This window comes from Tenebrio molitor, chromosome 4 (assembly GCF_963966145.1).
Source record: "Tenebrio molitor chromosome 4, icTenMoli1.1, whole genome shotgun sequence".
Lineage (NCBI taxonomy): Eukaryota > Metazoa > Arthropoda > Insecta > Coleoptera > Tenebrionidae > Tenebrio > Tenebrio molitor.
Window position 1 is genome coordinate 3,384,699 of NC_091049.1, and position 21,483 is coordinate 3,406,181.

A 21,483-nucleotide genomic window follows, 5' to 3' on the forward strand; every position below is an offset into this window, starting at 1 on the left:
TACCAACACTATCAATAATTTAATTATGTCAATACGTAAAATAAATACATGCGTCACTCACCGAACGAGTTATCCAGTTCTCAGAATTCTTGCTGCAGTACACGTTCTTTATTGTTGCAGTTCGATTTTAATTTTAAAGTTTTGATTGGACAGGGCGATCGAAATTTGTTGTGAGGTAGTCCTAGTAACAAAACGAAATTTCCCTGTTGCCTTCTTGTTTGTCAGTTGAAAAATCAAAATAATGGAAGATTTTCCAAAATTAGTGAATTCGCACGATGATTCCGTCATTACAATCAACAATTCATCGGTAGTATTGCCCAAATAGAGAAGTAAAGGTTTAAAAAAAATGTTTTCAGTTTTCTATCGGACGGAGTCTCAGCTGTGACCACATCATTCAGTCTTTAGGTGTTTCTCGATTCCATTGTATAATAAAGAAAATTGACGACAAATGGACACTCTTTGACAGGGTCAGTGGTCCAAAGGTGAGTTTTCCCACAGGTTTCATTGGTATTTTTTTGCAGAGTACGAATGGAACTCTTATCAATTCAACTTTGTGCAAATTCAATGAAAGTGTAGACTTAAAACATGGAGATGTAATCAAGTTGGGTACAAATAACTTAAATTTCGTCTTTATCAGTTCGAAGCAAACGTCACCGAAAGATTCCACAGTTGAAAATCCTGTAAACATAACCTCACAAATACCTCCAGATGATGAATCATCGTTAGAAACGCCTTCAATAGTGGAAGGATTTGAAGAACCTTTTGAATTGGATCATGTCAAACCTGAAACGCCAACAGAAGAAAATAAAATTCCGCCGAAAAACGACGAACAGAATCTTGAAATAATGGAAACCGAATTAACTTGCAGCATTTGTTCAGAGCTCTTCATAAAAGCCGTCACTCTAAGCTGTTCACACACTTATTGCAAATTCTGCATCGAAGAGTGGCGCAAGAACAAGTCGAGCTGTCCCATTTGCCGCAAATTCATCGCGACCGTCTCGCCGACTCTAGTTCTGGACAACTTCATCGACAAAATCATAAGCACGCAGAGCGATCAAGTGAAAGAAACCCGCCAGAACATCATCAAGCAGCGAGAAGAGATGGTCGTGAACGTGGCGAGCAGCTCGACGGTGTCGACCTCGGCTGTCGTGGAAGGTGGCCAAATCATAGAAATCTTCTCAGAGGTCGACGACGACGACGACGAGGACGAAAGCGATTACAACTACTTGTCCGACGACCACGACTATGACTCTTATGAGTGTTACTACGGCAACAGGTGGTCGTCTGGAAGGGGGAGCAGATACTACGGGGGCTACGGAAGGTGTTACATTTGCGACCAGGAGGGTCACTGGGCCAACAGTTGTCCGCTAAAAGGTCAAAACTGAACGCTCTTTAGTAAGATTTTTTTTTATATCTTTATTAAATCAGTCGAATACAATTGGCAGTCCTGATTTATAAATATCCCTAAAGCTACTTGTCGTTGATAAAAAACTGCAACAACAAATTGAAGCTGCCGAGCACTATCACGGACACGTGGAAAATCAGTTGCGCGGTTGTCAGCTTGTCCTCTTTCCTCAGACTCGCGATTTTCAGCAGACTTGGCAACATGAATATGTAGACTAGACCGCTCAAAGCTCCGGTGTATCTGTTGGTCAAAATTAATCAATAGTTGTTTACATTACAAATGCGGTAGGCTATATTTTACAGCGCGAGGTTTTTAGACTGAAACACAACTGCGAAGCGGGACAAAAACCGAGCCCTGTAAAATGTCTACCGCATTAGTAATGTATTAATCTTTTTGGCCCACGATTCATTACTCCTTTTCTCAAATTTGAAATTTGTTATAATCAATAATTTTGCAAAACCTGTCAAAGATTGACATTTGATTAATGAAATTGCAGAAAGATATCTATTATACCGACAACTGACATGCTTACAACTTACACCACAAGATGGTGCCAACAGACTTAAGACGGAAACAATTAAATCATGTTAATTTTTGAAAACTGAACGGATCAATAGTAGTGGTATCTGGTCTTAGTACAAATGGACTTCATTTTGATAAGCTAAGAGTTTTTTTGGAGGTCCTTGAAAGCGTACAATTTTCGTGTTAGTTTACACACTCCGTGCGGTAAAATGACAGATTAGTGTGTAAAAATCAAGATACCGTAGCTGTGCAAAATGTGTAAACATGTCATTTAGAGTTGAGGAGGCCAAAAAATCGATTTCCTTCGAGTTTGTAGTACCTGATCAGAGTCCCGATTCGTGGTAGAAAACACGCGAACAAGATGCACACCAGCAGAATCCCCAAATTCAGAATGATCACCCTCGGGTACGTAAATTCGCCGAATCTGTAGTTCTTGAAGATCATGTTGATGTTGTTGAAGATGTCGTTTCTCAACATGTACGAAATCAGAGGGAAAACCGTGAACAGTTGAAACAATAGCAGAATTCTTGCTATTATGGTCAGGACGTCGAACTTGTTGAAGTTGTTGAGCAGATTCTGCAAATGAGCTTGTTACGGATGTGACAAATCGAAAATGAATCGCTCACGTCTTCTATGCAGAATTTCGGTAGTGGGAAGCAAATGTAGAAGACCACCCCGATGAATAAATAAGTGAATGTTACCAAGCCGAACGCGATCGACAAATCTCGCCCCTGGAATCGTGAAATGTGAAAACAATTACAGAGATCTGGATGAAGAGTTTACGTTGTGTTCTTGGTGTCTGTTGTTCCTCATGACGGAGATGATGATGTTGTGGATGAAGTAGCTGAGCGAGAGCATGCCGCTGAGGGCGCAGAAGGTCGGTTTCATGTAGAACTCGACGTTCCAGTCCGGCATGTTTATCCCCCAAGTGCTAGCTTTGGCAGCAACGAAAATAATTAAGTACAAAACGCTGACAGTTCCTGCAATCAAAAGTATTGTAAATCGTTGCGGCACAATCTAACGCCGAGTCCATACCCATGCTGTTAAACTTCGTGAAGAACGTGATGCTCCTCCAGTTCAGCATCGGAAACATGATCAGCCCCAATATCACAGGCACCGTCGAATACAAGTCCCAGATTTTATTAAAAGTGTACCCAGACGTCGTGTCCGCACGGGTGAGATTGACGGTTTCGTTTTTGGGACACACCACCGTGGCGTTTGAGACGGGGGCATCGCCCATGTTCAGGACGATTTCTGGAAAAGACAGTGTTCGAATGGAATGCGTCGGGGGTTGCGTCGGCGTTACCGTAGAAGAACTGGACCGAGTTGTAGAAGAAATTCGACATGAGGATCCAGTAGACGATGTTGGCGCCGATCAGCACGACCAGCGAGAAGATTTTGGCCAAGATCTCGGCCCATTGGCCGATCAGGGCCTTGCACAGGTCGCACACTTCGCCGGCTTGGCCTATCACGCCGTGCTTTTCGTTCACCTTCAGTAAGGTGTAAGTCGTGTAGAGGCAGATGGCGGCGATCAGGATGTTGATCAGGACGGCCGGGAACAGACCGGTTTTCTCGATGCCCCAAGACATCGACAAGAGGGAGGTGCCCACCGTAGTGTTCCATATCGCGAATCTGGAAAACACGGAAATTTCAAGTCCCGAGAAATGGGAATCGTAAAAAAAATAATATGTAGCTTGTTCGAGCTATCCGGCTCGAAGGACCAAAATGTTCGCGTTTTCTCGAACGACCAGATTTGTTGCGGTTCGAAAATGAGTGGACTTGTTTGCTGGATGCTTGCTGGTTTATTTCTAGTAGTAACGGTTACAAGTACAGCCTATATCTACGGGTTAAAGATAGGGGGTGGTAACCCCCACCAATGGTAGGGCTAACGGCCTGACCAAAAAAAAAATCCGTAATGATTAATAAAGTCTTTCATCTCTAAAAATTCTATACCGTCCATTTCTTCGTTTCTTTCTAGTCTATGGAGTTTGCAATTGTTTAATTTTTCAATCAAGATCGCTATCGAAGAGCTGATCAATGTCATTTGAAGTCATTACACGACATGTTTCGAAAAATATTTGTCGGTATTTGGAAACCATGAAGAAGAAAAAATATTAGGCCATCACGAGTCGAGATAACGTATTTTGACACCATCTTTATGGCTATTATTGAAAAGTTGTTTTATTTTTAAGAACTCTTTGCACTTTAGCTCGAAGATTATAGTTTTGTTTACTATCGCCCAGCTGATTCAACTTCTCTGAATATTTCATCAGATTTCCTATTTTCATCATTGATAAACGCGTCGAACAAGGACGACACCACAAACAAACGAAACCGAAGCATCCTCCACTTCCCCACTACCTACGCCACTGCTATCGCGACTTAACAATAACAAACAAGAAAAAACCCAAGCGCAGACTAAACCAGATAAAGAAATATAATCAATAGACATTATCTTACATGGTGACTAGCGAGCTGTTCGTTTCCGGTAATTCCGGGTCCCGATAGTCGTAGCTCCGGGGGGGCGCATCTTTGCCACTCTGAAAAACGAAATGCAGATAATTTCGGTGTTACCAAGAGGAGAACGAGGTCGAGTTCAGAACTGACATAATAAGTTTGCGAAACAATTTCGTTTTATCGTATTGTTTGGTAACAACAAAACAGGAGATAATTTGACAGGTGCATACCAAAGTTTTTTCTCCGGTTAGAATCTCGTCCAAAGGTCTGCACGCGTTGTCGTGGGTGCCGCAGAAGTCGAATTCCGGATTTTGGTAAGCTGAGGGATGAAGCAACCTCCTGAAAAGCACCAAATAATAATTATTGTTCTTAAACGCCACCGACGCTTTAAATTTTAATAATCTAGTAGGTAGTCAGGGTGGAAGACGCTACCAACCTAATAGTAAAAAAATTACCAATGTTAAATTATTTACTTTTTAAATTTTATCTTTCAATATTTTTGAGTTATTCGTTCCAGAAAATATTGTACAGTCTTTGAATCTGCTTTGAAACCCTCACCTGTCGTGTCTCTTTTGGAGCAAATCCGGCAGCAACGGCGCCAAAACATGTCCCTTTGAAATCCTGTTGTTTTCGACGTCGGTGTCTGAGTCATTTTTAAAAATGCAAGCGTCGTTGGTGCTCCCGAAACTGTGACACGGCGACGACGAAGAGCTCATCAAAGGCTGCGACTCCGTTTCGGACTCCGTGTCCGACTTCCTCCGCACCAGCAGTTTGTAATTGCGAATTAAATCTAAAGGAAACGCAACGGTCAACACTGGAAATGTGGATCGGTCGAGACTCACCCCTCATGGTTATGTCAGAAGGAAACAACGCACAAACGAATTAATTCAACAGTTCTCACGAGACAAACACCAAAACAATTGTACCGCGAGGTGAAACTTTCAGTCATAATTACACTGTATCCGAAATAGTAATTTTCGAAAATTCACAGATCAAAGGCGGCACTAGAGGATTGAAAACTCGCTCAGAACTCGAGACCAACTGGTGGTGGACACTTCTTCACCGTCCTTTAAATATGCGGGGCGAGATAACAGAACAGATGCGTCACGACGAATTCGAAAGAGTAAAGATGATAGTGCACGGTTTTTGTTTCAGGCTTATCAGTGGTCTTGAATTTTTCAGACTCCGCTGCTAAATATAAACGTTAAAAACCCAAGAGGGAAATTTGACTAAGTACGTTGAGTAAAGATTGTTTTTGTCAGGTGCTACAGCATAAGATGCAAAATATTTTTTGTAAACAACATCAGAGCGATAAGGAATTCCAATTAAATGAGCACGATCAAAATATACTTAAGACAATTTAAAAATGATTTGGGAGAAAACCCACGCCAGAAGAATGGATGTGATCATGGTATTGTGCTTTCAGAAGGCATAGAATATTATTAGAAGCAGAGTTTTTTAAATTTAAATTACTTTATCTATATTTAGTGTAGACAACAACAACAATAACATAATTATGTGGGGCAGAGTGGTCATCCAAGCTATTTAAAATTATCTTGAATTTGAAACTTATCGTGTTGATTATCTTAAATCGTTAGACTTGTCTAGTCTAATTTCAAAACTGCTAGTTCTATCTGAGCATCCTCCCAGATAACACTAACAATTACCTAATTTTTAGAGAGTTAATCTCGTTGTGATAAGAATAAATATATTTTCAAACTGTGCATAAATTAATAACGCAATTTTAATAAAATGTTTTCAATTTCACACGAAAACATTCGAGTTTCGAGTAAATACAACAAACACTTTAATCCTCTTACGCAATTAGTCACGACATCATTGATTTCGCTTCGAACGCGTTGATATAATTTACGTCAACATGTACTGTGACTAGACCACCGACGAACAATAATTGTGAAAGATAAAAATGCAGGAAAATTGTCTGAACCAAAGATGGGGTTTTGAATTTGGCGCCGTCACAAATATTGACATAACCTTCAAATTGGGAAAAAAACAGGAAATCTGTAAAAGGTCGATCAGTCCTCGATTTCTATGTATTTTGCATGTAATGTAATGACCCATTGTTTACGATTTTTGTACATAATTAAAAATACAGGAGTCAGGGTGCTGTCAAATTCTGGTTGTAGTTTTGACGACAGAACTGTCGGGTCATGTTTACTTGATAAAAACAATTATTCTGGGTGCGATAACGTTGCATTCACGCGTTCGCCGCAAAAAGGTAAGAGTCTTATCAAGATCAAGCGTAATCCTCAACAAAACATTTAATATTTGTAGAGAATGAGCGAGGTTGTTTTAGTTGTACTCGAGATAATCACCGTGATTAATTAATTAGTGCAAAGTGCAAATAAAATAAAATACTCCCGATTTAAACGTTTCGTTTACTCGCATCGATTTGATTTCTTTGAAATGGTGAAAGTAAGATGCAAAAAGACGCCACCACGGTATTTTGTTATTCACCCTTGATTTTGTGTCCGTTGTGTTGGCAACGGTAATCGTATGTTGTAAGGCGGCGCGTTTTTCAAAACGGTCGGCGAAAAGGGGTCATCCGATGATTGCCGGCAATCGTCAGTGGACACGATGGAGCTTATCGTTTCGTCTGATAAAAACAGATTCGACGTCATGAGGTCGCGTAATGTAATAACAACCTTTGATTTTAGACTGTCCACTTCGCCCGTGCCCCTTCCAAGGTTGAGTCGCGTTCGACTCGCAAATCGTGAAGAAACCCCAGTGAGATGTTTCCGAATCGGAGAGATTTTCGCAACCCGTTCCCCAGACCTTGGATGAGGGACACGGCGGCGGCCGCCCCCGCTAGCGGCAACATCGGACTCAAGGGTATAGTCGCAGGTGAGATCACACAGCCATATGTACTTAAGTCACATCACACGCATTTATAAAATGTAAACACCTAGAAGGAGTAGGAGCTTGACCATTTTGTTGATTCTTAGCAGCACTTTAAAAGCGAGGACAATTCGAACGAAACTAAACTATTTATCGTTACGATTACTTTTTTCTCTCCATTTTGAATTATCTGTTTGCAGAGTGTTCGTGCAGTTGTTTTTACAATTCTTGTGTTTCTGAAGTGTTGACAAATGCCAACATGGCATTAACGAGTGTAGAGCGTAGTGTTTCGAGAGTGTTGCAATGTGGGGTCAAGTTATCTGGTGTCTTCCGCATTTGGCCATCTTCGAAGTACAGGACGTAAAGATCAAGGGACAGGTTTTCGATACTCAAGAGATCAGTTGAATGGTTTAAAGTTCACAATGTAGAACTTCCGTGGTGGCTGTTTATCACAGAATACGAGCTTTTGGGATTTTGAGATGCAGACCATTTCTATGGCTGCTCTTAACTCCCATATATTGTGTTCTGGAGTGGTGTTGCAAGGGAGCAAACTGGGATCATGAACAGAGGAATCAGGTGGTGTTCAATGAGGAATCCTGGTTTTTTCTTTGGGCGTACGAAAGAATGAATTTACAGAGGTGAAATAACATATTATAGCGGTCACCTTTAGTTTTTATTCGTGGATGTTTAAACGTCGGTTACGTAACAAGTACGGCAGATGGAGCCATAAAGTAGCTACTAGTCAAATATTTTTTTTCTCCTAAAATTAAATAGAACAGTCAAGGACGACTGTTTTGTGTTATTACAGTTTGGACGCGGTGCGCCGCGAAATACATAGGTACTGTAATTTCGCGTGACTTAGAGGTGCAGCGGTTCCTATCGGCTAAATTGAAAAATGAGAATTTGCCTAAAAATAAAAAACAAACTACGTTGTGTATTTTGTACAAAATAGCGGCAGACTAGCTCGGGATGCAAATGGCGGACCTGCAGGATGGGAAAAAATGTCGAAATAAAAATGCATAAATCGGTGAGAAGACGCCTGTATTTATTTTATTGATACATGAATAAATACATTCTCGTTTTCATTTACAGTGTTATTTGATCTGCCGACCGCTTGAGGAGGGTAGAAAAAACTGTTCCCCCTTTTTTTTTGTTGGAACGAAACTATACAATAAATAAAATAACAACAACGGTTGCTCAGAACCTAAACCCGTAATACAAGGACAAAGCGGCACCGTGAAACAAATGATATATCTAGAATAGACACTGTAAATGGGATGAGTAAAACCCCCAAAAATCATCCACAAACCATGGCGCACCATAATCTTTTCAATTGCCAAAGTTACACTACAGGTTAGATAAAATTGCGCAACAAGACTCTGGATTACAATAAATATCGTCCCAGCTGAATATAACGCTCCTCAAACCCTCAGCTCTTTCTGATAACAAGCGGTTTCCGATCGCGAAGTTAAACTAGCTTTCGCCCCCCTGTCTCCTAGTTCCTACCCTAGCATCGTGGTCGTCCAAGTTCCTGCGACACCTAACTCGTAGTTGGTGCAGTGCCCTCCGAATGGCCACTGCGAAGACTACATATGATGAAACCGAGGGCGGTCGAGAAGCTCTACGGTCAGGATCACACGTCATGAGAGAGCTCCGCGAAGACTACGTCGGCAATCTCACGTCCGACCCCTTTGGCAGGCACTCATTTTTCATTGCAACGTGGTAACTCTGCACCCGCGTCGACAACCTAACTTCGGCCAAACACGTGTACATGTTTTTACTTGTGGCAAATGGATAGCCGTTCCCTAAATGAACTCCCGTTTTCCCAATTTAAATGGCTGATGCAATATCGTCTGTTAACAGTTCCTACCTTCCTAGCCCTACTCTGAAAATGGACTCGCCCAACGGATTTCAACTGTTCGCCCCTAAATAACTCTGATTTTAAAGACTGGACGTGACCAACGGATTCCCACGGTTCACTCCTTACTCACTCTAACTTTGAAAATGGGCTCGTCCAACGTATTCCGACTACCGGATAACTTTATTGCAACGTTTGTCTCCAAGCGTTTTTACTTTACTACAAAAATTTCCCTACACTTACAATCCCTACCTCTTCCGAGCTTGTCAGAATAACAAAGTGAAATAATATACCTGCTAGACACTACTTGTTGGTAAGATCATACCTACTACCTGAAGTCCAACGCGCAAACTGTCGGCGACACACAAGGTTCCCCACCTGTTAGCGACCAACACGTGTCTCCTCCGCGATTGGTGAATGTTTAAGCAGCACGGCTCTGATTACATTGTGACAATACACAAGAAAATGAACGACTCGAGATTCATAACAGCCAAAACTACATTTTCAACCAAAACAATGAAAGTGACTGGTTCACCAAACACCACCGCTCACTTTGAGAGGTGAAAGTAGAGTGCCCAGAGCAGTGTTGCCAACGTAAGAAAAACTTTTGTACTAGATTTTACCAGAAATCGTAATACTAGATTGTCGACCATGGTAATAGATTTTTTCTACCGAGTGACTATAAATGATTGATAATTATTTTGTTATGTTGGTGACACATTTGAAATTTTTAGTTGGCAACATCGTTGGCATGACACACGCAATTTTTAAAATTGAAACAAACGTCAAAAAAATCTAAATCGACAATGTACTTCGTGACTTAACCTAACCTAAATAGGAATGATTGACAGATGATGCACGACAAGACTTGCACTACCAACTGCATCAGTGTTGCCAATCCACTATTTTCCTTCAATCATTTATAGTCACTCGGTATTTTGCGTTTAGAATTAGTACGGGGTGATCAATAAGGACTGTTTAAGTTGGTAACACTGAATCGTATTTTAAATCGTATAACAGGAGTAACTTCCGGTTGTTGGTGGCTTGTCGGTGTTAATGCTATACCTATTTCAGATATTTGTCAAATAAACCAACAAAACATATCCAGTTACAGTGTTATAAATAAAAATTTTCTTAATTGTATTGCCAACTTAAACAGTCCTTCTTGATCACCCGGTATATTAAAAGACAAGTTTCATAAGAGCAGTCTTGAAGCACGAATTCAAGATTAAAAAACAAGTGGCGTAGCCACGAGTTATTTTAAAGAATGAGCGTTTCAAGGTCTTATGAAACGAGTTTTTTAATACTATTTTTTGTAATTTGCTCTTTTTAAGTCGTTTTTAAACAAAAATGGCCACTTACGTCGATTTAGGGATTTTTGTGGCGGTTGGTAATGTCTTAATTTTAAAAGTGAAAATTTGATCAAGTCTTCAAAGTCGCCTTTTGTTTTATCCAAATTCTGTCACAAAACACGAATATGGAAGATAATCTTTCATGTATGCTCGCTGAAATACGTGAAATTGCCAAAAATATGGTCGCGAATTTGTTCCCTGATAAATCCTGATAAATAATTCTTCGCATATTTTGTAATTTAAACTGACACGCACGACGGATCAAGCTATGCCAACCTAAAAATTTTCGTAAAATGTTCCGTGAAATAATGGCTATAAGGACATCCCAGATGATGACGTCGCGTTCGTTAATATGTCTATTAGAGAATCAAAATGGAGGCAAATTACAAAAAAGTTTATCATAGCACCCAAACGACGTCATTTGAGTGCTTTAATAGGTCGTTGGCGTGTTAGAATAGACTAGTAAAATTTACTGTATTGATGTTGGTAGCGTGAAGTGTCAACACTGTCAACTGACAGACGTCAAAAAATAAATCTCGCAGAGAACAAAGCAAATTAATAAATAACAAAATGAACAAAACGTTTAATTTTCATTCTGGGATTTGAACTTCTTCGGCAGTAAATTTTCTAACGTCTTTTGTGCAATTTGCCTAATTTTCGGCGGCGTTAGTGATAAACTTATAAACCCATTTTGATAAACTCATTTTCAAACATCAAATCCGAAAATAAAAATATCTGACGTTTTAAATTATTTTTTTTCACAGCCGGCTAAAATTATGCCACATAAAAAATGTCACCAATCACCGTAAAATTCCCTACATTTAAAATTTTTATTTTTTTATTTATGAAATGGTATAAAAGGGCAAAATAGAAAAAACAGTATAAAAGATTCGTTGCAGAAGGTCCTTCAAGCACTCATTTCAGATTCGTGCTTCTGCAACTTATACCGAGTGACTATCAATTATTGAAAATTATTTTGTTATGTTGGTAACACATTTGAAATCTTTAGTTGGCAACATCGTTGGCATGACACACGCAATTTTCAAAATTGAAACAAACGTCAAAAAATCATTTTTTTTTCAACGCCAATGTACTTCGTGACTTAACCTAACCTAAATAGAAATGATTGACAGATGATGCACGATAAGATTTGCACTATCAACTGCATCAGTGTTGCCAATCCACTATTTTGCTTCAATCATTTATAGTCACTCGGTATTTTAATATACCGGGTGATTTTAAATGATTGTGACTTTTTTTCATAGGTTGGTAATATTATTGTTGGTTATTCTGCTTTTTAATGTGATAGTTGACATAAACATAGGCGTCCTCGCCTATTTGACATAATTTATTAATACATAAAATGTCAAAATGACGTACGTACGCCAATGTGTTGATGAAGGTATCAAGTTTGCCAAAATAATTAATGAAAAATGTTCCCAACTTAAGAAAAAAAGTCACAATCATTTAAAATCACCCGGTACTATTTAAACTGTCAGCTAGAATAGTGTAAAAAAAAATGACAATAAAGCTTGAACTACATCGAATTTTTTAAAACTGACAGAAATTTGATGTCCAACTTTTTATGCTCACAATGTCACAATCGTGTGCTCTCCAAGGTCACTGCTGTGCTGCATGCTTGCATGTTAGCAACTTCACAATAAAATCACACCCTACTCTTAATTCCTAATTTATTTGAAGGCACGGTATTTAACAACCTGACGCTGTTTTTATTTTATTCTAATGATTATTTTACTTTGAATGAACGTTCTGGAAAAAAATCAACGAAATCGGTCAACTCCTAGGTGTTTACATTTTTCATTACATAACAGATCACGAAAAACTTCTTGTAAAAACCGGTACAAACAAAATAAATTGCAGGTGGTTTAACCGGCGGTATCGAAATCTGCATTACATTCCCGACTGAATACGTGAAAACTCAACTGCAACTCGACGAAAAAGGTGGAGGGAAACAGTACAATGGTATCGTCGATTGTGTCAAAAAAACTGTCAAAGGTCACGGATTTTTCGGACTTTACAGAGGCCTCAGCGTTTTACTTTATGGCTCTATACCGAAGAGTGCTGTCAGGTAAGTGTTTTATTGTTTGTCGACCCCTCCAGTGAGTAAAGTAGGTAGCCCCTGCTTGCTATACTTCGTTCACTTGCGCCGTACACACGTATCACGTGATCTTCACCTGGTTGCTCAGTATTGGACAAGACTAAAGAGATGTAACGATAAAAGACAGACAGGAACAACTGATCGTGTAGATACTGGGTGGTGTGCACGTGATTACTACATCGCCCAAGTGAATACAGTATAGATTTTTTCTTAATCGTTTTAATTGTTCAACATTTATTGACTACTGACTACTCACGTGTGACTCTTTTTTTTTCTTCGACTCCCAGATTCGGCACTTTCGAGAAACTAAAAAAATACGCAGTCAACGAGAACGGCGCCTTGAGCCCCTCCGGCCGTCTCCTGTGCGGCCTGGGTGCGGGGGTCTGCGAGGCGATCTTCGCCGTCACCCCCATGGAGACCGTCAAGGTGAAATTCATCAACGACCAACGAAGTGCCACCCCCAGATTCAAGGGCTTCTTCCACGGCGTCGCCATGATCGTGAGAGAGGAGGGCATCGGCGGGGTCTACAAGGGCCTCCTGCCCACCATCCTGAAGCAAGGATCCAACCAGGCCATCCGCTTCTTCGTCATGGAGACGTGCAAGGACATGTACAAAGGGGGAGACCCCGACAAGAAAGTCCCCAAGGTCGTGGTGGGAGCGTTCGGCGCGCTGGCCGGGGCGGCGTCCGTTTTCGGCAACACGCCGATCGACGTCATCAAAACGAGGATGCAAGGGCTGGAGGCGGCCAAGTACAAGGGCACGTTCGATTGCTTCCTCAAGATTTGGAAGCACGAAGGGCCTGCGGCGTTCTACAAGGGCACGGTTCCCAGGCTGTCGCGGGTTTGCCTCGACGTTGCCATCACGTTCATGATCTACGACAGCATCATGGAGGTCTTCAACAAAGTGTGGCCTTGATTTTTGCAGGGACGGGGAACACACTTAGCCAACGCCAACGTGTCATGGACGAGGACGAGATTTGTATAGGTTTTAAGCGAATTCTATCCACTCGAGTGGGTGGCAGGCCCTCTACGGCTTAAATTATTTTTTTATTTATTTTTGATAACTGTACATTCCAGACAATTCCATATTTTGTGCTACACGTTATTTTCTACGAAATTTTACTGTTTAATTATGTTATTGTATCGATTATTAAATGCATTACGAGGTGACTGAAATTTATCTACCAGCCGGGAGTGGTATTGGCTAATCGCCGAATTCGCCTCGTGTTCCTGTCCTGATCCCGTATCTTCTTCTCCATTTCGGCGTCCGTCAGCGTCTCCAGGAAGGGCGCCCATTGATCGCTCTCGCTCGGCGTCCGGAACGGCACTTCGACCGTCGGTAAAGGGGCCTCGCTGTATGCGTAAGTCCTCTGGTGCCAAGACAACTGGCCCCTTATGGAATACGCAATTGCAGTGACGAACTCTCCACCTAGACCCAACTCTGAGCAAAGAATCAACGCGAACTCTTCCGGGTTGTTCTGTTTCTCCGACATGTCCCACTCCACCTGAAAACCTTCTCTTGAACCAGTCCCGAACGCAACAACCCTCAGCAAACCTGGTCGACCAACGACGTGTTCCCCACGTGGATGTTCAACTTGATTATAACCCTCTGGTCGGATCCTTCTTCGATTATCCCCGACGGTTCCGCCGGAAAAGCGTCCAACTGCTGACGTATCGCTTGCGCGATGGCCGGGACAAAAGTGAGCGGATTCAGATCGAGATCGTCGCACAGGACCTCGGCGAACTGTTCCGGCGTGATCAGACTCTCTAAAACCGAAATATTGACGCGACGGAGCGACAAGACGCAAAATTACTACCGTTTTTGTTCCAAGTGAAGGTGTCTCTCAATTTCTGCCCCTCGATTTCCATGTCCAGCCTGATCGGTACCAAGAGCTCGCCCTGAGAAGCATTCTGACTGTTGAGCTCCGGGTCTGTATCGTCGAAACACAACGGAAATGTGCGGACTTTCTTCGCCGCGACGCGGTTTCTGTTGATGGGGGTCGCTTGGGGGACGGCGTCCAGGTGGCTGGAATTCGGGAGAGAGGGGACCCACTGCATTGACTTCTTCGATTTGCTTTCGCGCGGCATGGGAGGGTCGGACGTGTGGACAGAGACGGCTTTGTATTTGTCGTCGTTGCCTTCGATTATGTCTTCGACTTGAGAGGCGCGCAGCAGGGAAACACTGCTCGCTAAGACGTGCTGACTCAGTCCTAGCTCGATCAAGCGCTTTCTCTCTTCGTTCGTGATGGAACGCCTGAACATTCCGGGGTACTTCTTGTACAGAGAGCCCCGGAACAGGCGCAAGTAGTTTCCAACCTCTGAACCGACACAGTAATATTCCCCATCTTCTTCCAGTTGGAACGTGATCGGTTTTTCGCCGAAAGTCCGCACGGCCATCGAGATTTTCTACGAAGCTCTACTAAAGAAATATGTTTCTTGATTCGGAATAATAAACACACCGCACGACACTTCGTTGACAGCTGCTGTTGCCAACCTGCGGAACAACAAATTCCCCACAAAATGGAGAGACACGGAACACAACCTCAAAATTATGTCTTGTGCTGTTTTGACATAAGAAAATCTATTTATACCGCAAATGCACGGTAAATCTATTTCTAGAGTTAATTCATGACTGCGATGTGCCAAGCTGCGCCTTGGCATGAGTCTAGGTTCCGAATCATTGGTGAGCGTCGTCGCGAACTTCTGGAAGAATTTCATTGTTCGAGTCCAAGAATATACAAGAGAAACCGTGGAGCATTTAATTTTAGCCGTTTCCGTGTACATTCTAGTATGCGTATTCCTCTACCTTTCCATATCCAGATGGAAAATAATCCGGTTCAGAAAGGACGTAAAAAACCCGACCAGAGTTCTCTTTGTGATAGCGCACCCTGACGACGAGTGCATGTTTTTCGGCCCCACAGTTTTGAATTTCACCAAGCAGAACCATTGCAGAGTTTATCTAATGTGTTTGTCTACAGGTTGGATCAGATTCCGCAATTTTCTACAGTTTCTGATGGCGATTTTTAGGGAAAAATTACGGAATGGGAACAGTGAGGAAACATGAGTTGTACAAGTCTTGTCAAATGTTGGGGATCGACCCGAGTTGCATCATTGTACATAATCACTCGAATTTACCTGATCAGATGGAGGCCAAGTGGCCCATCGAGTTGGTCGCCAGGTTGATACTGAACCACATTGAAACGTACAACATTAATACGTTAGTGACTTTTGATAAACACGGGGTCAGTTATCACTTAAATCACTGCAGTATATATTATGCCATTGCCCATCTTAGCATAGAAAAAAAGTTGCCCTGTGGTAATGTCACCAAAGCGTTAAAAACAAATCGTTACAATATATTTTTTTTAAGATTGTTCTGTATATGTACTGGAAACGGTCAACGTTTTGAGGAAATATTGGCTCCTTTTAGACATCCCAATATCCTTTTTGTTATCTAGAATCAGGTTGGTCGTTGGTCTATTTACATAACCTAAAAATATTTTGACATAACCTAAAAACTTTCAAATTCTTTTATTTTAGATACCTAGTGACAACAACAGACCGTGCCCTTATTCACAAAGCCATGAAACAGCATCGATCTCAATTAGTTTGGTTTAGGCGCCTGTACATGCTTTTCTCGAGGTATATGTTGATTAATTCTCTTCAGTTGATGGAGTTGTCCGATATAGAGTTAGATTTAGAAATAGATGACTAAATTTACATTACAATAAAATGACAAAACATTCGTTCAGTATCTTGACAGATCTCTGACAGTAATTACATTTGATATGTCACGCAATTTGTAAATACAAACTACCTCTTAATTTTGTTGTTTTTGTGCCAAAGTTTATTATATGCTGATTATGTAAAATTTTTAATAAAATTGTTTATACATTACAGTACTGACTAATTTCGACATTTTTATTAAAAAAGACAAATTAAATTACAAAACTTATTCACAACAAAAATAGGAAGTGACTTAAACAACCCTCCGTACCTCAAAAAATCGCTTTAAATAATAGACTTGTCCTAGTGTCATCGCGACTAAAATCAAAGCTTCGAAAAATGACCACATCACAACTCGCGAATTTGTGTTTTCATTTATACTCCTGTGGATGCGATCCCTGACCTGCATATACTCTTGTTCTTGTTTGACACCAGTCAGTGAAGCTTAAAAAACATATTTAGGCACTTTATCAATCAAATCCTGCTACAAAGTACCACTCAATTCTCTTATCATGTCCTCCAATTTGTTGGCATTCTCCCCTTCTGGAGCTTCAGCTTTTGGGGACTCTCCAATCGCCATGTTGAACATAACAACTTTGGGAGTCATTGTGGACATTTTGTTCGAGAAACAGTACGTGTAGGTTCCTGCAGTGTGAGCTGCAAATGTGTATTTTCCTGACGTTTCCCTGTCCCCTTGATAGATCACTCTATTGTCAGGTCCTACAATCCGCACGTCTATGTCTAGGAAGCCGCCTTCAGCTATTTCGAATGTTAGACCTGGAAACTGTGTTTCAAATATGGAACTGTTGGGTTGTTGTGAAGCTCACCCATTTTTGTGCCTGCCTCGACTTTATCGAAAAAACACTCTTCCGCATGAGCGTCCACTGTTATAAAATACGCAGAACTCGAGGCAAAGTGTAACAAGAAGATGAAAAGAATAACATTCGAACACATGTTGCGATTTTAATATAAAAAATTGACTCGTCGGCCACGTAACCTCTCTCGGTTGACAGATGATTTGTCGCCAGTGCCAACCAAACCGGCCAAAACACCCCACTCGATTTCATTACGTTTCGACTGGTGCTTTGACAGCTGTCAAAATTTGTTTATTTCTCAAAAAATATCTGTTTGAGAATGAGTGTAGTCCGCGAGAAACGCGAAAGCATCCCCAACAAACCCGTAGCGCCTTTAGAAGCATCAAAAGCGATAACACCAGAGGACGTGCTCCGATTGACGAAGATCACAGACACTTATTTATGCGACCCCGACGCCAACATCTACGACATAGACTTCACCAGGTTCAAAATAAGAGATCTGGAAAGCGGGGCCGTCCTCTTCGAGATCGCCAAACCGGTACCGGAAAATGTGGACGAAAACTCCGAGAAGAACGTCGAGATCGACGAGCCGATCGACCCCAACTCGGGCCGCTTCGTTCGGTACCAGTTCACTCCGCAATTCCTCAAACTGAAAACCGTGGGGGCCACGTGAGTACGACCCGCGCTCCAATCAGCGACACTCGTTTTAATCTTGCAGCGTGGAGTTCACCGTCGGGGGTAAGCCCGTCAACAGGTTTCGCATGATCGAGCGGCACTTCTTCAGAGACAAGCTCTTGAAAACGTTCGATTTCGAATTCGGATTTTGCATTCCTTATTCGAGGAACACGTGCGAACACATCTACGAGTTTCCCGTGTTGCCGACCGAATTAGGTGAGTCATCCTCGTACAATGCAACAGTTTAATTGTGGTGGTTTGCAGTTAACGAAATGATCGCGTCGCCTTTCGAGACTCGCTCCGACAGTTTCTATTTCGTCGACGATTTTCTAATAATGCACAACAAAGCTGATTACGCTTACAACGGCGGCATGTCAACATAACCTCAAACGGTCATACAGGGTTGTTACAATAAATTTTGGTGTATACTGATTGAATTCTCCAAGAGAGAGTCACTTTATTGTACTACACATTCTTTTTTTACGTTTGCACTTGATAGCTTTGCTGAATTGTAGCACGCTTTTCTTACGGTTTGAGAACTGTCTCAATTTGTTTGTAGAAAAGCAGTTCGAGTGAAAAATTGTTAATCAAAGTGAATATGCAATAAATTTACAGCGCAAATGCACAAATTTTGTATCTAGGTAATGAGTTTCTACTCAGACATGTTGTGCAGAGTGAAACCAAGGGATTGAGGTTATGTTGTGTCTAATTTTATTCTACTGTCCTTGGTAGCAGACTTAGAGTAGTTTTTTCATTAAACACCGTTAATTAAGAATAATTTTCCTCACTTGACACCTGTGTTTTATTAGGAATGTGATAAATATAAATGTGTTCTAAATTGTGTAATGTATTTATGTACATTAAATGCATTTATTTACAAAATATATTGACTGATTAATGTTTGTTATTGAGAAATTCAATCGTGTGTTGTAGAAACTCTGTTGGTTTTTCACTGTGCAGCCAGTGTCCAGCTCCCTCTATGTAGTAAAATTCCGCTTTAGGAAATATTTTTAAAATTTTATAATGGTCACTCTCCCTGTCATTGTAATCATGTTAACTCAAAATCGACACAGAAAAAACAATCTTACTGTATAAAATCTGACGCTCCTCCTGCTATGAACAGCACTGGTCCTTCAAACATCAAATCGTTTGTTTTAGGAAATGCAGCAATTTCTTCAAAATTAGCCATCAAAGTAGGAATATTAATCCTCCACATGTAACTACAGTACGTGAGCAAGTTAAAACTTGGAGACATTGTACTCACCTCCCATCCAGCTTTTGTACCAGATTTGTCAACAGAAAATTTCTCAGTCCCTTGTCACTGATAAATCTGGCCATCTGCAAATCTGTCTGGGTACGTGCTGCTGACATGGGCACATTTTTGGGCATGTTCATGTTCTGTAAAACATTGAACAGGCTTGGCATTGTCTTAAAATTGGGACTCGTCCTAACTGGCGATATGTCAGCCACAACCAATTTATCTACAAAATCAGGCTACAAGACATTGGTTACGCATCAAAGAATCAGACAAGTACATATTTCAAGGCAAAATACATCACAGCTCTGCCTCCCATCGAGTGCCCCAAAAACGCCGCCTTCTTGAACTTCAGCTGTGCCAAAAGCTCTTTCAGATCCAGGGCCAGGTGTTCGTACGTGTGCTGGTCGGTGTGGGGGCTGTCGCCGTGATTTCGCGCGTCCACGGCGATTATCTTTCGTTGGGTCTTGTTGTGGTACACTTTGCAAAGACTGTTCCAGTTCGATTTCGACCCGAAGAGACCGTGGATCACCACAAGGGGGGCCGGGTCGGCGTCGTTGCTCGAACTGGTGCTCTCGTACGAGGCGTACGCTAATTTAACCGGTTCGATGCTCGACAGTTTCCTTCTGATGACTTGTATTATTGTGTCCCGTTTAAAAGTGTTTGCATTTCGGAAAAGGAGCATTTTTCTCGATTTTGATGTGTCAGTTTTAGGTTGACATTTGACGTTTCCGATTCGTGCAATTTCAAGCGACTACAATTTTGCAAATTACAAGGATTGGGTTTGGGTCCTTTTACGAAGAATTATTTGATCCGTGTTTGTTAAAGAAAAAATGTAAAAAAAAATAGTGTTTAATTTAGTGGGGAATTAGCGTTCGGTATGTTGGTAGCAGTGTTTGGGGAATCGTCGTTTACGTCATTCTGTCATTTTCCTAGATTAAATAGAGGTTCGTTGTCGGTGGTGTTTTTGATGTTTTTGGAAGACAAAAATACGAAATTAATGACCTCTAGGCCAAGCTGAACTAGTACCGTTCAAAATAATTGAAAATGGCTCGTGATTACGACCACTTATTCAAATTACTTATAATCGGCGACAGCGGTGAGTGTGGGCGGGGTTAACAGTGCAATTTTTGCAACAAATTTCCAAGTAACGATAATTGCAGGCGTCGGAAAAAGTTCCCTCTTGCTGCGGTTCGCAGACAACACGTTTTCGGGAAGTTACATAACCACAATCGGCGTAGATTTCAAAATAAAAACCGTCAGCCTCGACGGCCAGAAGGTAAAGTTGCAAATCTGGGACACAGCGGGCCAAGAAAGATTCCGGACCATCACCAGCACGTAATATCGGGTCCTACTCTTGAAACAACCGGTTGCAATATGTGTATTGTAGGTACTACCGCGGCACTCACGGCGTCATAGTGGTTTATGACGTGACCAACGGAGAGTCGTTTGCCAACGTGAAGAGATGGTTGCACGAAATTGAACAAAATTGTGATGTAGTTAATAGAGTCTTAGGTGAGTTGAGATGGTGGTTGGGGCCATAAGTAACGTCAACTGAATCCGTTACAGTGGGTAACAAAAATGACACGCCCGACCGTAAAGTAGTTTTAACAGAAGACGCCCAACGCTTCGCTGATACAATGAACATTCAGCTGTTTGAGACGTCAGCCAAAGATAACATAAACGTAGAGGAAATGTTCATGGCGATAACCAGACTAGTGCTCAGGTCGAAGCAAGAGATGAAGGAGCGGCAGAATATTGGACAAAACGAAACGGTAAATTTAAGGAAAAGTAACAAACAAGGCAAAAAGAAATGTTGTTAGTAGTTGTTAAGGGGTGTTCTGAGTGAAAGTGTGCGAGTGAATGGTTTTTATGTTGCGGCTAGTTCCTAATGGCTTTAATTGGAATGTAGGTGCTTCCACAAAATTCCAAAAAGAGAGGAATCACACATGGGTGCGTGTATTATAAAATCAAAGCCAAATTTTTATGTTTTAAACGGTCGTTTCTTTCTTATGCTCAATTTATGATGATACTGTCTGATTGAATACCCTGTATATAATGTATAATATGGAGAAATTGTATTTATTTTATAATCAATTTTACGTTTTTAACTCTTCGTTCCAAAAAACACGTGTAGCGTTCAATTTTCTAAGCATATCATTGGCTTATATCTAGTTGGAGATGACAATACACACGACCAATTACTTTTAAAATAACAAGAGCTACATTTGTTAATTGTTGTGCTCTCTGAGAGAAAGGAAACGTTCCACCAACCGTAACCGATCTAGTTGTATAATTTACGATAAATTTCACCATAGCTCTGCATTTATTTAATATTTTTGTACAGATCATATATTTGTATCATGTATGTATTCTGTTTATTTTCCAAGTAAAAATGTATCTCTGTTGTGACCCTGGGTATTTTTATTCGAAGTGAAACG

At 41.1% G+C, this 21,483-nt stretch overlaps 9 protein-coding genes across 10 annotated transcripts; 5 read left to right on the forward strand and 4 right to left on the reverse strand.

The window, feature by feature from the left end:
* Positions 1-55: 55 nt before the first annotated feature.
* Positions 56-1,438, forward strand: LOC138127846 (E3 ubiquitin-protein ligase CHFR-like). The gene is made up of 3 exons (XM_069043927.1): positions 56-307; positions 357-467; positions 522-1,438. The coding sequence occupies exons 1-3, from the start codon at positions 242-244 to the stop codon at positions 1,383-1,385; spliced, it is 1,041 nt and encodes a 346-aa protein (XP_068900028.1). The 5' UTR covers positions 56-241; the 3' UTR covers positions 1,386-1,438.
* On the reverse strand, positions 1,392-5,587 carry LOC138127841 (neutral amino acid transporter 9-like). Its single transcript, XM_069043917.1, has 10 exons — positions 5,227-5,587; positions 4,943-5,174; positions 4,615-4,723; positions 4,388-4,467; positions 3,234-3,559; positions 2,963-3,181; positions 2,711-2,907; positions 2,554-2,658; positions 2,247-2,503; positions 1,392-1,645 (listed from the first exon to the last, which is right to left on the reverse strand). The coding sequence occupies exons 1-10, from the start codon at positions 5,231-5,233 to the stop codon at positions 1,471-1,473; spliced, it is 1,707 nt and encodes a 568-aa protein (XP_068900018.1). The 5' UTR covers positions 5,234-5,587; the 3' UTR covers positions 1,392-1,470.
* An 819-nt stretch (positions 5,588-6,406) lies between these two features.
* LOC138127847 (putative tricarboxylate transport protein, mitochondrial) lies at positions 6,407-13,741 on the forward strand. 2 transcript variants are annotated; one of them, XM_069043928.1, is made up of 4 exons: positions 6,407-6,623; positions 7,063-7,249; positions 12,335-12,542; positions 12,860-13,741. In XM_069043928.1, exons 2-4 carry the CDS (start codon positions 7,138-7,140, stop codon positions 13,485-13,487), a joined length of 948 nt encoding a protein of 315 aa, XP_068900029.1. In that variant the 5' UTR covers positions 6,407-6,623; positions 7,063-7,137; the 3' UTR covers positions 13,488-13,741. The 2 variants fall into 2 exon arrangements, with proteins under 2 accessions (XP_068900029.1, XP_068900030.1); XM_069043929.1 differs by lacking the exon at positions 6,407-6,623 and having other exon boundaries at positions 6,692-7,249.
* Positions 13,600-15,070, reverse strand: Snr1 (SWI/SNF related, matrix associated, actin dependent regulator of chromatin, subfamily b, member 1). The gene is made up of 3 exons (XM_069043922.1): positions 14,389-15,070; positions 14,127-14,338; positions 13,600-14,076 (listed from the first exon to the last, which is right to left on the reverse strand). The coding sequence occupies exons 1-3, from the start codon at positions 14,966-14,968 to the stop codon at positions 13,753-13,755; spliced, it is 1,116 nt and encodes a 371-aa protein (XP_068900023.1). The 5' UTR covers positions 14,969-15,070; the 3' UTR covers positions 13,600-13,752.
* A 12-nt stretch (positions 15,071-15,082) lies between these two features.
* Positions 15,083-16,468, forward strand: PIG-L (phosphatidylinositol glycan anchor biosynthesis class L). Its single transcript, XM_069043931.1, has 4 exons — positions 15,083-15,549; positions 15,599-15,889; positions 15,942-16,035; positions 16,112-16,468. Exons 1-4 carry the CDS (start codon positions 15,231-15,233, stop codon positions 16,284-16,286), a joined length of 879 nt encoding a protein of 292 aa, XP_068900032.1. The 5' UTR covers positions 15,083-15,230; the 3' UTR covers positions 16,287-16,468.
* A 10-nt stretch (positions 16,469-16,478) lies between these two features.
* CHOp24 (transmembrane p24 trafficking protein CHOp24) lies at positions 16,479-17,344 on the reverse strand. The gene is made up of 3 exons (XM_069043936.1): positions 17,125-17,344; positions 16,793-17,074; positions 16,479-16,741 (listed from the first exon to the last, which is right to left on the reverse strand). The coding sequence occupies exons 1-3, from the start codon at positions 17,249-17,251 to the stop codon at positions 16,551-16,553; spliced, it is 600 nt and encodes a 199-aa protein (XP_068900037.1). The 5' UTR covers positions 17,252-17,344; the 3' UTR covers positions 16,479-16,550.
* On the forward strand, positions 17,342-18,689 carry unc-119 (unc-119 lipid binding chaperone). The gene is made up of 3 exons (XM_069043934.1): positions 17,342-17,781; positions 17,831-18,003; positions 18,052-18,689. The coding sequence occupies exons 1-3, from the start codon at positions 17,432-17,434 to the stop codon at positions 18,168-18,170; spliced, it is 642 nt and encodes a 213-aa protein (XP_068900035.1). The 5' UTR covers positions 17,342-17,431; the 3' UTR covers positions 18,171-18,689.
* LOC138127849 (sn-1-specific diacylglycerol lipase ABHD11) lies at positions 18,619-19,865 on the reverse strand. The gene is made up of 4 exons (XM_069043930.1): positions 19,323-19,865; positions 19,052-19,281; positions 18,876-19,007; positions 18,619-18,823 (listed from the first exon to the last, which is right to left on the reverse strand). The coding sequence occupies exons 1-4, from the start codon at positions 19,725-19,727 to the stop codon at positions 18,682-18,684; spliced, it is 909 nt and encodes a 302-aa protein (XP_068900031.1). The 5' UTR covers positions 19,728-19,865; the 3' UTR covers positions 18,619-18,681.
* Positions 19,866-19,935: 70 nt separating this feature from the next.
* Rab35 (RAS oncogene family member Rab35) lies at positions 19,936-21,454 on the forward strand. The gene is made up of 4 exons (XM_069043935.1): positions 19,936-20,141; positions 20,206-20,380; positions 20,433-20,557; positions 20,612-21,454. The coding sequence occupies exons 1-4, from the start codon at positions 20,090-20,092 to the stop codon at positions 20,863-20,865; spliced, it is 606 nt and encodes a 201-aa protein (XP_068900036.1). The 5' UTR covers positions 19,936-20,089; the 3' UTR covers positions 20,866-21,454.
* Positions 21,455-21,483: the final 29 nt, after the last annotated feature.